Here is a 15,226-nt window from a genome sequence, read left to right on the forward strand (position 1 = left end):
TCGACCAGGGGGTGAGTGTAATCTACAGAGATAGGGGCCGTGTGCCAGACCAGCACCATCGACCAGGGGGTGAGTGTGATCTACACAGACAGAAGAACACAGGTGTGTGACACTGACAAAAAAGAAAGGAACAAAGCAAGGGTATAACCATATCACGATAAGTTACGTATCACGATATGCAGGTTGCAATATGATCATATGTGACGAATCAGTTGCACATACTTGTATTGTGACCCATTTACATAGTTTGCTTACATCCTCTGTATGGCAATTGTCTTTGTAAAAATGTCAGTGTCAGAGTAAAAGAAAAATTCACTTCCAGTCAGCTTTTAAATCACTCAGTGAGGAAGTTAATGGCATTAATTGGTACTCGGTTGTAAAGGTGAGCGAAAGGCAGCTTTTCTTGTTTTAAAAATAGCACATTCATTAACGGGTATGATTGGATTAATTTAATAATTTCTGACAAAGTTAATTACACCGAAAATATGTATATCGGCACATCCATAATGCAAAAGAAGATCAAATGGTCATTTAATAGCGGACTACTTTGTAAAAAGACAAAAATAAACGATTTAGGGAGGATGTATTCATACGAACTATAAAACACACTTATTCTTCATTCAAGAAACACCTGGTTAACTACAATGAGCTATGTTGTGCTTTTGGTCTTGTATCATGATACTAGAACACGGGTAGCATCACTGGTATCATGCAATATCTTGGATCGTCCTTTAGCTGTAAACACACACCTGATCAGACATCCCCTGAAAGAGAGTGACTATCGTCTCCTGGGTAGGTTGTTTCATATTGTTGACTTGGCGATGGTAACACTGAGATTCCTGGACTCTCTTTCCACTGGGTGACTGGCTCAGTGTCCTGGTGCACACCATCTATAAACAGTGTTCACCAGGGGCAGGTGTTGGGATTGAAACATAGGAAGGAGCCCTGTACTCAGCTATATGTCCTTAAAGAGTTTCTGCGGGTTTGTGCATTGCTGTGTGAGGTCTGACGTCACATCCTTGCTGTTTTACCATTGCAGTGGTGTTACCAGGGACTGTGTGTACTACTAGGGACTCATCCCAGTCAGGTGGATGGATCATGGGGTCCCTGGTCCGCTTGGGAACAGTGCAGCCGGACGTGTGGTGGAGGAGTCGCCTTATCCTACAGGCAATGTGACAACCCAGTGTAAGTCCAAACTAGGGCTGGACCCTGTAAATGGAAATTATGTGTTCCATTCAGCTTGGAATTGGGGTAACAAGTTCAGAATACAATAATAAGATTCATTTGCCTTTTCTCTGCCTTTTCTCTGCCTCCCCATTTACTTTGGCCGCCACTGCGTTGGTCCCAGCACTATGGTAAATGCATCATATAGCATGAGAAAAGCTTGGTGTGAAGTCAAATGACAGTGGGACCATGGGGAACGTTTTATAAAAGGATACATTCCATTAAAAGATTTGAAGAACCACATTATGCAATATCTGGCTCAATCCTGAGGAGCTGTGAACCGTATTTCTCTTTATTTCAGTCCCTCACACGGAGGTAAATTTTGCTTGGGAGAGAGAAAACGCTACAGATCATGCAATGTGGAGGTGAGTTTTATTTGCTGATGTTGCAATGATTTTTACAGACAACTAGACAGTCATATTTAAAGAGGTTCAGACTATACCAAATATGCATTACCATTATACAGTCTTCTTTGCTTTGCATGAATATCCTTATAACATTTTAATTATAGTGCCACTATCATAGCAGAATTTAAAAATGACCAAATCATAAAACACAGCTTTCATTGAGATTACTGACGGTTTTTGGCATTAAATGCAGGACCACCATTACATATTTACAGTTATCATGCCTTTTTGGGCATGCTTCAAAATACAGTGACATTAATTGTAGCTACACTGTACTTCTGTATGATGCATAAAACAAAATGATATGATCTGGAAAATAACTTAGATATATGTTGCAGGGCAGTTGGGGCCATAAAAGCTGCATACTGGGTGTTTCACGCATTAAAAAAATATGAATTACATATTATATTTAAATTTGCTGAGTTTGCATGTTATTAAGTTGTGACAAGACTGGCTAAGTGATGACATCAGACCCAGGAAAGGAAACACACACAGGACGGTGAAATGAAGAAGGCGCTTGCTTGCGCCAGTTTATTTCAAATCAAAAGGTTGTACAAAACAGAAAACATAGACTGAACAAACAAAACGGCGCGTTGGCCAAAGTAAATAGACAGACAAACAAAGTGGACGATCAGACAAACAAGTACCGCGCTGGTGCTTCCGGCGCGCAATAGCAATTGTTATTTCTTTTTAGTTTTTTACCTCTTCTCCACACCCGTTCTCCACTCATGAACACACAACCCCGAGTGAGTAAAACGTGCATCTATATATATACTGTTGTGCCAGGATTCAATTACTAATTAATTATTCACTTGAATCCCAGCACGTGAACTAATTCTGTGCAACCCTGTGCTCACATATTATTAAATACTTTAAATGCACGTGAAGTGATAGTGCAATCCCCGTGCCTAAATACAATTTTACATTTTAAACACTCACGCTCGTTACCCGCATTATATGCCATGTACCAACTACAATACACCAACATTAACACACGCAACATACAACATAAAACACAAAAATACACACGGGTGGGGCACATTGCCACAGAAGTTCATTAGAAGTTCAAAATTTGAATCCACAAAAAGTTGAATCCACTCACTTGCAATGCATGTTTGTAACTGCATAGGGTACTGCACATTTAGGGGAGAACATGTGATATCGAAATGGTAAAATATTCGGGAACAGAAGTTTTTTAATCCTTTTTTGCTCTCAGCAACAAGTACAGAGTAACATAAAGCATGCATTGTTCATTTCTGGAAAAGGCAGATGGGTTGAGTCTGGTATTCTGCCGTGAGAAACATGGAAATGAACAGCTCTTTAAAAATCCCTTATGAGCCGTTAACCTTCAATCAACAGCAAATGATCCCTAAGTAGATTCAATAAATGAATATTTACAAGTTAATATTTACAAGTTATTTTACCTTTTAAATGGAACTACCATAGCCTATTTTTAGCCTCTACTAAGATTAGTAGCTAATTCACCACACAACCCTTTGTCAGGAAGGTTGCCCATCCCAGCTAATTTCTCTTCTCAGTCAGCCAAGAAAAGTTACTCTTAAACAAGTAGCCAGCACTACACATGTGCTAATTAATCAAATCAATTAACCAATTGTGAAATGGATTAATCCAAGATTGTTTTATATTGGACTCTTTAGTTTACAGCAGGCCAAACTATACTATAAGAACTAGTTCTAACAAAACTGCATTTTCACTTTCCATGCATGCATGCAAGCTCATCCGGTTGGAATGAAGTAAAGCCTTCCAAAGTTTTGCAAATGTGTCTCCTTACTACCTCGTATATATTGAAATGCTGTTTACATTGCCAACATTGAAAAGTTGTCTGCGCCATTTTGACACACAACGTGTTCTACTGATCTACTGTACCGACCCAGGAGACAGTTTAGCCAGGGGACATATACCACTTCCTGTGGAACTCCACCACACAGGAAAACAATACAGGGAGACCCAACAGTAGCACTTTACAATAGTGGCTGCAAATTCATAATGAATTTCGGTTGTATACCACAGGAATAACACCTGAATATCTTATGCAGTTTCTCTGAGTTCTGCAGTAATTCATTTTGAATTCAGCCCTGTTCATGTGGATTTAATTACCCGTATTAATTCCATGTTCCTTTGTAACAAATTCTATTGATCAAATGCATTAACACTTCTCACTTCTCACAATGAATAAGATATGCAGGTGTTATTCCTGTTGTATTCAGACAGAATTCATTATACATTTTTGTCCATTATTTATCAACCCAACAGAACTTGTGGAGACAAACAAAACACACACCCAAAACTCAGCATCTACAGTTCAGCGCCCATACCAATGGATCGGAGGGAAAAAATATTGTAATCCCTTACATTTGCTTCTAAGTCATAGTAGCTTCTAACCAAGAAGTATATTTTTAGACTACTCTTTGTATAAACAAATGTAACTGCCTGTCTTAATGTCCTTTTCACACAAGCTTTGTTTCCACTTTCAGGACTGTCCAGACAGTTCAGTGGATTTCCGTGAAAAACAGTGTGCTGACTTTGATCAGCGGCCCTTCAGAGGGAAATACTACACCTGGAAGGCGTACACTGGAGGTGAGCTTCAAAGCCCAATAAAGTTTTACGAGTAGTGTTTCATATTTAAAAAGATTACCTAAAGGAAACCCATGTTTTCGCTGACGGTATTTCCCGTAAAATGTTTATCAGCATCTATCCTCTTTTTTAAATGTTGGGTTTTCCTTTGTGACCTACAGTATAGCAGAGCTGAAGGTGCCACATTTTAGTGCATCTTCAGTGTTTATAAAAAAGGGTTACTTTTTTTTCTGTGTCCTGTTTTTATCCATTTCCAGCAATATATTTTTCAACTTAATCCCATTTTTGTTTTGCTAGTTTCATTCAAACATCACAGGCCTTAAATCACTTGTTTTTCAACTCTTTCTGGGAGCCTTTGCCCAGAGAAACACTCAGTCCTGTTCCCACTCAATTCAATCACAGCACTATCATTGTGACAGGAGGGAACACGATCTGGACACGCTATTTATATGAGATTCTTTATCTGTCTATTTTTCTGCACAGTAATCTATCTATGTTGTCATGGTAACACCACCACTTCCCCTGCTCTTCCGTTCAGGTCAGATGAAAGCGTGCTCATTAAACTGCCTGGCAGAAGGTTACAACTTCTACACGGAGCGTGCTCCGGCTGTGATTGACGGGACTCCTTGTTACTCTGACTCTACTGACGTCTGCATCAATGGTGAATGCAGAGTAAGGATTTCATTTGAGATGCATTATTATCAAGGGCAGTAGTCGTTGTACCACAAGTAGTCAATGAAAGCATTCAAATATTTACATGTGCTGTGAGGTAAATGTAAAAGAGAATGCATCAACAGCATGAGGAATGTGTTCGGTGTCTATTTTACCAATAGGAGATACATATCCCCAGCAATGGTGATTCAGCAGAAGCACCTGTACATTCATACATATATAGCTGTCACATTTACTTATATCTAATTCAACGGAACTCGTTAAGGACAGTCTTAAGCATGATTTGCATGGGGCTACAAACACCAGGTGTCCTCAGAGTTGGTCAAAAGCAGAGGACGTCTAGTAACTTCCCAGGCGTGGATTAGTTTTCATCAAAAAGTCAGTAAATTCTAAATGAAATGTGATGTTGTGGCCAGAGAAGACACTTTTGTGCATGATTTGTAAACAGTGAACCGGGTGTAAATAACTCATTTCGTTGTACCTTCTTTTCCAAAGTCTAGAATAATCATTCCGTCCCTTGAGTGATATGTACTTCCATACATACCTTCAAATGCACCGTTCAAAGTATCCATTTTTTTTTAAAAGTCGACAATTATGTTTTGTATTTTCGGCTGATCCACAGTTTGGTTATGCCTAATCGTTGCGTTTTACTGAACTGTAGAATCTCAGGACATATTGTACCAATTTAAGTATTATATTATAGTTCATTGTAAAGGCTGGTATTGCTTTGAGGCAAATACCCCGAAAATGCTGTATCAAATTTAACATAACTGACATGGTCGATTCACATAGCAGTAAAGACACAGGATGTCTGAGTTTGAAATTCTGAATACTGAATAATTCTGAATACTGAAGTCTTTATGTCCTGTGAAAAAAACGGAGCACCTCTGAGAATTATCTGAGATAAAAAAAAAAAAAAAATGGACAGTTTGGACAGGACAGAATTTCACCGATGTCGGTAAAAAATTTTAAACCAGCTGTTTATGTGGTGAATAACTGAATTATTGAATTCTGAAATAACTGGAGTTGCATTTTTACATTTGATTATTTGAGGCAATACAGTATATGTAACACACGTGTACAATACCTAGATATCTGCTTAATCATGTAAACTTGGTGGTGATACTCTTTAGCACAAATGATTGAGTCTATCAGAATCTGAGGTTAGTATGTCATACTTAAGTGGGTCCCATGGAAAATGGCCTTTGTACATGGTCGTGGTGATAATGATGATAGCTAATTTTTAAATGACAGCCTTGGTGGGGTGTTCATTACAGACATTTACGGTATATTTGAAGAATTCATGTATGTAAAGCTCTTTTGTCTATTTTGTGTATATCCATTTGATGTTCAGAGTTTACGTTACCTGTTGCTACAGTTTTGACTTGTGTGTTCTCAGAGAGTGGGGTGTGACCGGCAGCTGGGCTCCGAGATGGTGGAGGATGAGTGCCGGGTGTGTGGAGGAGACGGAAGCTTGTGCGAGAGAGTGCAAGGAGAGTTCAATGTCACGCTGCCACGTGGAGGTACGGCTTTTCACTATCACATCCTGTTTATATTACCATGTACATTCTGTTATTATTATTATTATTATTTTTATTATTTATTTCTTAGCAGACACCCTTATCCAGGCGACTTACAATTGTTACAAGATATCACATTATTTTTACATACAATTACATTATTTTTTACACATTATTTTTGCATACAATTACCCATTTATACAGTTGGGTTTTTACTGGAGCAATCTAGGTAAAGTACCTTGCTCAAGGGTACAGCAGCAGTGTCCCCCATCTGGGATTGAACCCACAACCCTCCGGTCAGGTGTCCAGAACCCTAACCACTACTCCACACTGCTGCCATACGTGCTGCCACACGTGCTGCCTGTTAAAAGCACGAGTACTTTGCTTGATTAGAAACCCACAATAATGGTGCACCACAGTAAAGCAGGAACAAACTATCGAAGCACTGCTGAACCCCTGTGGCAAGGGACAATTTATAATGTCGCACTGTGATGTAGTAACCATGGCAATCCATTGTTTTGGTACGGTGAGTGTCTTCAAGCAAACCCTTTTTTAACTTTGAGGGGGAGGTTTTTTATTTTCCTCATACAGATTCTTGGTTTAGACATTTTGAAGACATCAAGGTTATTTAATAGTGAACATTTGTGAAAATACTGCCTTGGAAACTCTGTTGACTAAACAAAGTTCAGCCTGACATGGAGAAATGTTTAGGCTTTCACTGTGGTCTCAAAGTAAACAGGATTTAATTGTATTTATGGCAACGTGTGACAAGGTACTCGTGTCATGTGTGTGGGTAACCACTGATAGGCAAGACAGAGAGACATGGGAGTTGGAGTTGAAATGCCGGCACAGGTGTTTCACAGAACAGAAAAAGTAAACAAACGGGTCATGTGATGCTACCAGTGATTGGTAACGCACAGAGGACACATACAGTAGACTGTACAAATGCAAAATAAAACACAATACAAAAACTACAAATAAAAGGTGCCACACCGGGCGAGCGCTAGCCTTATAAACAAGGTTTTCCGCTCCAGGAACCTGCTACACTACGTCATCCTCGCTATACATCATGTGGGATCACTATCCCCTAAACTAACCTACTTATGAGACGGTATTCATACAACGACTCCTGCTTCTTCATACGGCCTTGGCTGGGCTTTGCCTTCACAAGTACCGTGTTGCAGTTTAAGGGTTGCAGAGCGGACGCTCTCCTCCTGAGTGTGCGCAGCGCCCCTGTGTGTAGCATGGTGGTGCAGTCGCCCAGAACGATCCCCACAGGATGTTTTTATGCTGTGGGACACGCAGTTGAGACCCGCCCACCTGCTGATTGAGGACCAGCACAGCCAATCACTCGCTCAAGATATAGCAAAGGTTTTGTTTGGTTTAGATATTTCTTATGATACTTCTAAATGTCCCATAATTACAGTAAAGGAATAACTGCATTCCTCTTCTCACAGCTTACCAGGAGGTGGTCTTGATCCCAAAAGGAGCCATCCATATCAAAGTCTCAGAAGTTGTTGTGTCCAAAAACTACCTTGGTGAGTATTTATAGAAACATTGAGAGAGCTGGCATTGAGTAACTTTTTCATATGTGAGCACTGTTCCCAATTATGCTGTGTTGCTAAGCAAGTGCAGAGCTTAAGGAAAGTACGTTTGTTAATTTAGGTTTAAACCTAATTTTTTCATTAATTATTTGTGTTATATAATCATAATACTCAATACATTCATAGAGCTCTTTAGGATAGCTATAAACTACCCTGTCAGGAGCTTGTGGGTTATTCGGCCTCATAGTATATCCTCTGGATATACTAGACTAAAAATGAAAGAAGAATCAAATTTGAGTATTTCAAGGGAGCCTCTTTATACACTGAAATGAACAGATTAAGCTTATTAGGTATGTAACATTAGTGATGTGCAAAAAAACTTTGGGTCTTATTCAGGTATTTATACAAGATTCTTTTCTAAAAAGAAACACATAGGTTGATTTTACAAAGCCTCAGATAATAACTTTAAAGGGGTTAAAGGCATATTTTATCTAGACTTTCAGAATATTTCATTTCTACCTGCTTAATATCCTACTATATCTGTTGATTGTGAGGTGGGGTTGCATATCAGTGTTGCACAGGCTTCAGTGCACAATGCTTCACCAAAAGACACAACAAGAGCAACATTAGAATTCTTCCCCACCTCACTTCCTCACAGTCTTTTCATAAGCATTTCTTTCTGGAATAATTAGCTAGCATGACAGTAACTTGGCACTTAGCTTTAAGAATATGGCCCTGTGTTCAGTAACCAATGGAAACCTAAACTGTCCAAATAAAATGACAATTGGTATAACTTTTTATTTATTTATTTATTTATTTATTTATTTATTTATTTATTTATTGCATTTAATAGCGCTTTTTATACAAAAGTATCGCAAAGCACTGTACAGTACATAGCAGAAAAAAAGAACAAACGACAATACATTTGTATAGCATGTCACTGTGGCAAAGTGGCTGCTGATTAGAAACAGGTGCAGACGTGATGCAGTGCAGAAATAATCACACAGAAGGAAACTGTAATCCTTTTGGAAAAGGGGTTCTTTTAATTATAAACTCCCGGTCTGGCGACCAAATAATAAACCTCCGGCAATACACATCAATGTGTAAAGCATGGAGGAAACAATAATAAATGGATTGCAGTCCAAATAATAAAGACAAACAAAACACTCACAAACTCTTTTCAGTTCCTTGATTTCTGAACCAAGCGAAGGAAAAGATTTGTGATTCTCCGTCCCCTTTATGCTATCATGCATGACCCCATGGTAAATAAGTGCAGCTGTCTCTACTGTCTGCAGCTGCTACGTCGTTTACCTTCCAGGTCAATACGTTCCTGCAACAAAGTCTCGCCTTCTTCCAGACTGACCGATTTCCTGGCCCGGGGAAAGAACTGTCAGGCCAGCCCGTCCAAAGACTTCTACTTTCACTGCTTAGCACCCTCACAGGTCGGGAGGGAGATTTACAACCAAAACTCATTGTATTTCTGTCACAGCACACATACAACTGCTACAATCAGACCATTTAAATAACATATTTAAATAACAGTATACACATAATACAAAAGCAGCAATTTTATAGTTACATTAAAACCCACTAAGATGATAAAACCATTTTATAAAAATGCGTTTTTAGTCTTGACTTGAAAACTGTAATGGTCCCCGAAGGCAGAGCATTCCATGATTTAGGAGCTCTACAAGAAAAGCCCTACCTCCCGTGTTGCTTTTTTTGACCCTAGGAATAACCAGCAGCCCCACATCCTGTGATCTCAGAGTGCGGTTTGGAAGATACGGTTTCAGTAACTCCTGCAAATAACTAGGTGCTAATCCATTCAGGGCCTTGTAAGTTAACAGCAAAATCTTAAAATCAATTCTATACTGCACAGGGAACCAGTGTAAAGAGGCCAAAACACGGGTAATATGTTCACTTTTCCTGGTTTTAGTCAGAATTCTAGCGGCGGTATTCTGAACAAGCTGCAAGCGGGATACCACATGTTTTGGGACACCAGAAAAAAGTGCATTACAATAATCAATTCTAGATGAAACAAAGGCATGCATTAATCTCTCGGCATCAGATACAAAAATAATTGGTCTAAGTTTGGCTATATTTCTCAAATGGTAAAAATATATTTTAGTAACTTCCCAAATGAGAGATCAGGATTAAAGATGACTCCTAAACTCTTAATTTCTAGTTTTAAATTTTGATTCACAGACAACTTCCGATAATGCCGATTTTACCTCCCCAATAGAGACGAACTGAAACCTATCAGAAAGATAAGATTTGAACCAGGATAGGACAAGGCCAGACAGTCCTACAGTGCTTTCAAGACGATTCAGTAGGATGGAATGGTCTACAGTATCAAAGGCAGCACTTAGATCTAGAAGAATTAAAACTGGTGGAAAGCCCAAGTCAGAGCTTGAACAGCAGTGGGCACAACACAAGAGTTGAAACCTTTTGCCTGTTTTTTTTTCAAAGCGTTGAAATCCATGGGAGGAGATTTCTACCTCAATGGGGGCTGGACAATCGACTGGCCCAGGAAATTCACTCTGGCCGGGACTACTTTCAACTATAAGAGGCCGGCAGATGAGCCGGAATCCTTGGAAGCCCTTGGACCGACCACAGAAGTCGTGGTTGTCATGGTAACCTTACTGTGTATTTTGTAACATGAAACAATATTGTTTTTATGCATATCAAGCATTTATATAATTAAGATAGGCAATACGTTTCATGTAAGGGACCCTAATTCTGTCTTTGCAAACGGACCTATTTTTGTGCAATAGCAAACTTATTCGTATGCTTAAATAGAAAGTAGCTTTAAATATTTTTACAGTTTTTCTTTACTTTGCCTAACCTTTTTATGCTATTTGTATGTGCTGGTCAAATATTTAGTTTTTTTTTTTTTAATGGCCTTGGGACAGTGCTTTGTCAGAACTAAATTTCTCTTGGTTTTCTCCATTCTGCCAGTAGATTACCATGGCAACCTGTAGTGTAAACTTGACACCTCAGTAAGGTGACCATATGGCTCCATGTTCAGCGGGACAGTTTGGGATAATTCAGGCTTTTCAACTCACAACCCAATGCATTCTGGTAAGCGTAGTCCTGCTTCTCTTAAAGGAAAGAATGGTACCTGAGACAGGTAAAACGTACCAGAATGCATTGGGTTGTGAGTTGAAAAGCCTTAACTATCCCAAACTGTCTCGCTGAACATGGAGCCATATAGTTACCTTACACCTCAGTGACGTTGCTCTAAAAATCCAAAACAATCCGATTCTGTCAGTTATTGCCATATTTGATCTAACAAGTTCAATGCAGACTGGACAGTTACTGGACAGTCTAAACATAGTCATTATAACACTACTACATGTTTACACCTGCAATGGGACGTCCTTCTATGGTTATATGATGTTGTGCATTCTGCTTGTATGGTTTGACATGGTTTGATCACAAACAGGGTGCAAGAGATGGTTATTAGCAGCGTGATTCAGACATTTTTCTGTTAAACATAAAATAATTTAGTGACAATGACTGGTCTACAAGAAAAGTGAGTCAACTTCAGAAACTGGTAGTGGACTAATTGCACGCTTTAATTTCAAAGCAGCAGCACCATAGTAATGTGTTTGTGTGTATAAAGTGTACTGATAGCAGAGTAGCAATGCCGATATTGTATGTATCCAGCTGTTTGAACTAAAGGAAAATAATTGTGAAGCGTGCGGTTTCAGATGGATGCAAATACAGTTGCATTTACAGTCTACATATACATAACATTTTAAAACATTGATAAGGAGTTTTAAAAAAATTCCAAGCAATTAAAAAATATAGCGCACAAACAGCAAAGCCTTACAAAACAAACGTCAAATATGTGATATATATACAGTGCCTTGCATAAGTATTCACCCCTTGGACTTTTCCACATTTTGTAGTGTTACAACCTGGAATTAAAATGGATTTAATTAGGATTTTTTGTCATTGATCTAAACAAAATAGTCCATAATGTCGAAGTGGGGAAAAAAATCTACATATTTTTCAAAATTATTTACAAATAAAAAACTGAAAAGTCTTGATTGCATAAGTATTCACACCCTTTGCTGTGACACCCCTAAATAAGCTCTGGTGCAACCAATTGCCTTCAGAAGTCACATAATTAGTTGAATGGAGTCCACCTGTGTGCAATTAAAGTGTCACATGATCTCAGATTAAATACACCTGTTTCTGGAAGGCCCCAGAGTTTGTAAGAGAGCCTATCTAAACAAACAGCATCATAAAGACCAAGGAGCTATCAAAACAAGTCCGGGATAAAGTTCTGGAGAAGCACCAATCAGGGTTGGGTTATAAAAAAATATCCCAAACTTTGAACATCCCCCGGAGCACCATTAAATCCATTATTAAAAAATGGAAAGAATATGGCACAACCGCGACTCTGCCTAGAGAAGGCCATCCACCAAAACTCAGTGACCAGGTAAGGAGGGCATTAGTCAGAGAAGCAACCAAGAGGCCAATGGTAACTCTAAAGGAGCAGGAGAGATCCATAGCTGAGATGGGAGAAACCGTCCATGGGATAACTATAACCCGGACGCTCCACAAAGCTGGGCTTTATGGAAGAGTGGCGAGAAGAAAGCCATTGCTGAAAAAAACCTATATCAAATCCTGTTTGGATTTTGCCAAAAGGCATGTGGGAGACACAGCAAACATGTGGAAAAAGGTTCTCTGGTCTGATGAGACCAAAATTGAACTTTTTGGCCTTAGCGCAAAACGCTATGTGTGGCGGAAAGCCAACACTGCTCATCACCCTGAGAACACCATCCCCACGGTGAAGCACGGTGGTGGCAGCATCATGTTATGGGGATGCTTTTCATCAGCAGGGACTGGGAAACTGGTCAGGATTGAGGGTAAGATGGATGGAGCCAAATACAGGGGAATTCTAGAGGAAAACCTGTTTCAGTCTGCAAGAGACCTGGGACTGGGGCGGAGGTTCACCTTCCAGCAGGACAATGACCCTAAACACACAGCCAAAGCTACACTGGAGTGGTTTAAAAACAAGAACCTGAATGTCTTAGAATGGCCCAGTCAAAGCCCAGACCTCAATCTGATTGAGAATCTGTGGCAAGACTTGAAAATTGCTGTTCACCAACGGTCCCCATCCTACTTGACAGAGCTTGAGCAATTTTGCCAAGAAGAATGGGCAAAAATTGCAGGATCCAGATGTGCAAAGCTGGTAGAGACTTACCCAAAAAGACTCACAGCTGTAATTGCTGCCAAAGGTGCTTCTACCAGGTATTGATTCAGGGGGTGAATACTTATGCAACCAACAAATGTCTTTTTTTTTTGTTAATTAACTTTTGTGTCACAATAAAAAAATATTTTGCACCTTCAAAGTGTTAAGTACGTTGTGTAAATCAAATGGTAAAAATCCTTCTCCAAGTCAGACTTCCTTTCCTTCCCCCCTCTTCCTCCCTCACTGCTGATCTCTCTATTTCTATTCCTCTTGAATCCACAACCTCCTCATCCACCAAGAACCTTGGTGTCACCCTCGACCACTCCCTCTCTTACTCTCAGCACATCTCTACTCTGGCAACATACACAGAATTCACCCCTTCCTCACTGACTAGTCCACACAGCTCCTAGTTCAGGCCCTGGTACTGTCCCGCCTTTAGTACTGCAACTCCCTTCTGGCCGGCCTCCCTGCTCTGCCATCCGTCCACTCCAGCTCATCCAAAACTCTGCTGCTCGCCTTATCTTCCCTTCCTCGTTTCTCCCACGCTACACCACTGCTCCGCTCTCTGCACTGGCTCCCTGTTGCTGCTCGCATCCAATTCAAAACTCTTGTACTCGCCTATCGCTGTCTTGACCTTTCTGCTCCCTCGTATCTCCAGACTATCATTTCTCTTGCCCCCTCCGCTCCTCCACCACTGGCAGATTAGCATTACCGCCCCTCTGCTCCCCCGTTTCCAGAGCCCACTCCTTTCCAGAGCCCTGACCACCTTCCAGCGCCCCAAGACACACCTGTTCAGATAGCATCTGTAAACCTCACAACTCTTGACTATACTGGACTATATGGCACCCAATTGTACCAGTACTGAACTGCTCCATGCCTTGCCATATTCGTATTATAACTACTTCCTGTATATTGTATGTAACTTTCCTGTTACAGGTATCTGTATTCACAGTTTTTGTAATTGCTCTTATTTTAAATCATTCTCATCCATTTATCATACTTATATTTTTAATATAAGTTAACTGCTCTTAGTCGAATCTGCTCTTACATGTAATTGTTTACTGTATTCTCTATTTTTTGGTGTTATTTGAATTTGATCTTTTGCTACTGATTTTATTGTACTTTATAACTGCTCTTATTTGTACTGTGATATTCTATAATGTGATATTCTGAAATAACTGTAAGTTGCCCTGGATAAGGGTGTCTGCTAAGAAATAAAAAAATAAATTATATATATATATATATATATATACAGACGTGCTCAAATTTGTTGGTACCCCTCCACAAAAAACGAAGAATGCACAATTTTCTCTGAAATAACTTGAAACTGACTAAAGTAATTGGCATCCACCATTGTTTATTCCATATTTAATAGAAATCAGACTTTGCTTTTGATTTTTTATTCAACATAATATTGTAAATAATAAAATAAATGAAAATGGCATGGACAAAAATGATGGGACCGCTAACCTAATATTTTGTTGCACAACCTTTAGGGGCAATCACTGCAATCAAACGTTTTCTGTAGCTCTCAATGAGACTTCTGCACCTGTTAACAGGTAGTTTGGCCCACTCTTCCTGAGCAAACTGCTCCAGCTGTCTCAGGTTTGATGGGTGCCTTCTCCAGACTGCAAGTTTCAGCTCTTTCCATATATGTTCGATAGGATTCAGATCAGGACTCATAGAAGACCACTTCAGAATAGTCCAATGTTTTGTTCTTATCCATTCTTGGGTGCTTTTAGCTGTGTGTTTTGGGTCATTATCCTGTTGGAGGACCCATGACCTGCGACTGAGACAGAGTTTTCTGACACGGGGCAGTAATGCCTTGATAGTCTTGAGATTTCATTGTGCCCTGCACAGATTCAAGGCACCCTGTGCCAGGTGCAGCAAAGCAGCCCCAAAACATAACCGAGCCTCCTCCATGTTTCACTGTAGGTATGGTGTTCTTTTCTTTGAAAGCTTCATTTTTTCGTCTGTGAACATAGAGCTGATGTGACTTGCCAAAAAGCTCCAGTTTTGACTCATCTGTCCAAAGGACATTCTCCCAGAAGGATTGTG

The 15,226-nt window shown here is 39.7% G+C and overlaps 1 protein-coding gene across 4 annotated transcripts in view; it reads left to right on the top strand.

The window, feature by feature from the left end:
• The window catches only part of LOC117411095 (A disintegrin and metalloproteinase with thrombospondin motifs 6-like), a 93,648-nt gene that overhangs the window by 56,052 nt on the left and 22,370 nt on the right, over positions 1–15,226 (top strand). For all 4 annotated transcript variants that reach the window (XM_059031919.1, XM_059031921.1, XM_059031918.1 and 1 more), the window contains exons 13-19: positions 1,040–1,185; positions 1,526–1,589; positions 4,127–4,229; positions 4,765–4,898; positions 6,298–6,421; positions 7,876–7,956; positions 10,432–10,595. In XM_059031919.1, coding sequence (XP_058887902.1) covers positions 1,040–1,185; positions 1,526–1,589; positions 4,127–4,229; positions 4,765–4,898; positions 6,298–6,421; positions 7,876–7,956; positions 10,432–10,595 — 816 coding nt within the window. The remainder of the gene's footprint in view (positions 1–1,039; positions 1,186–1,525; positions 1,590–4,126; positions 4,230–4,764; positions 4,899–6,297; positions 6,422–7,875; positions 7,957–10,431; positions 10,596–15,226) is intronic.

Source organism: Acipenser ruthenus, chromosome 10 (assembly GCF_902713425.1).
Source record: "Acipenser ruthenus chromosome 10, fAciRut3.2 maternal haplotype, whole genome shotgun sequence".
Lineage (NCBI taxonomy): Eukaryota > Metazoa > Chordata > Actinopteri > Acipenseriformes > Acipenseridae > Acipenser > Acipenser ruthenus.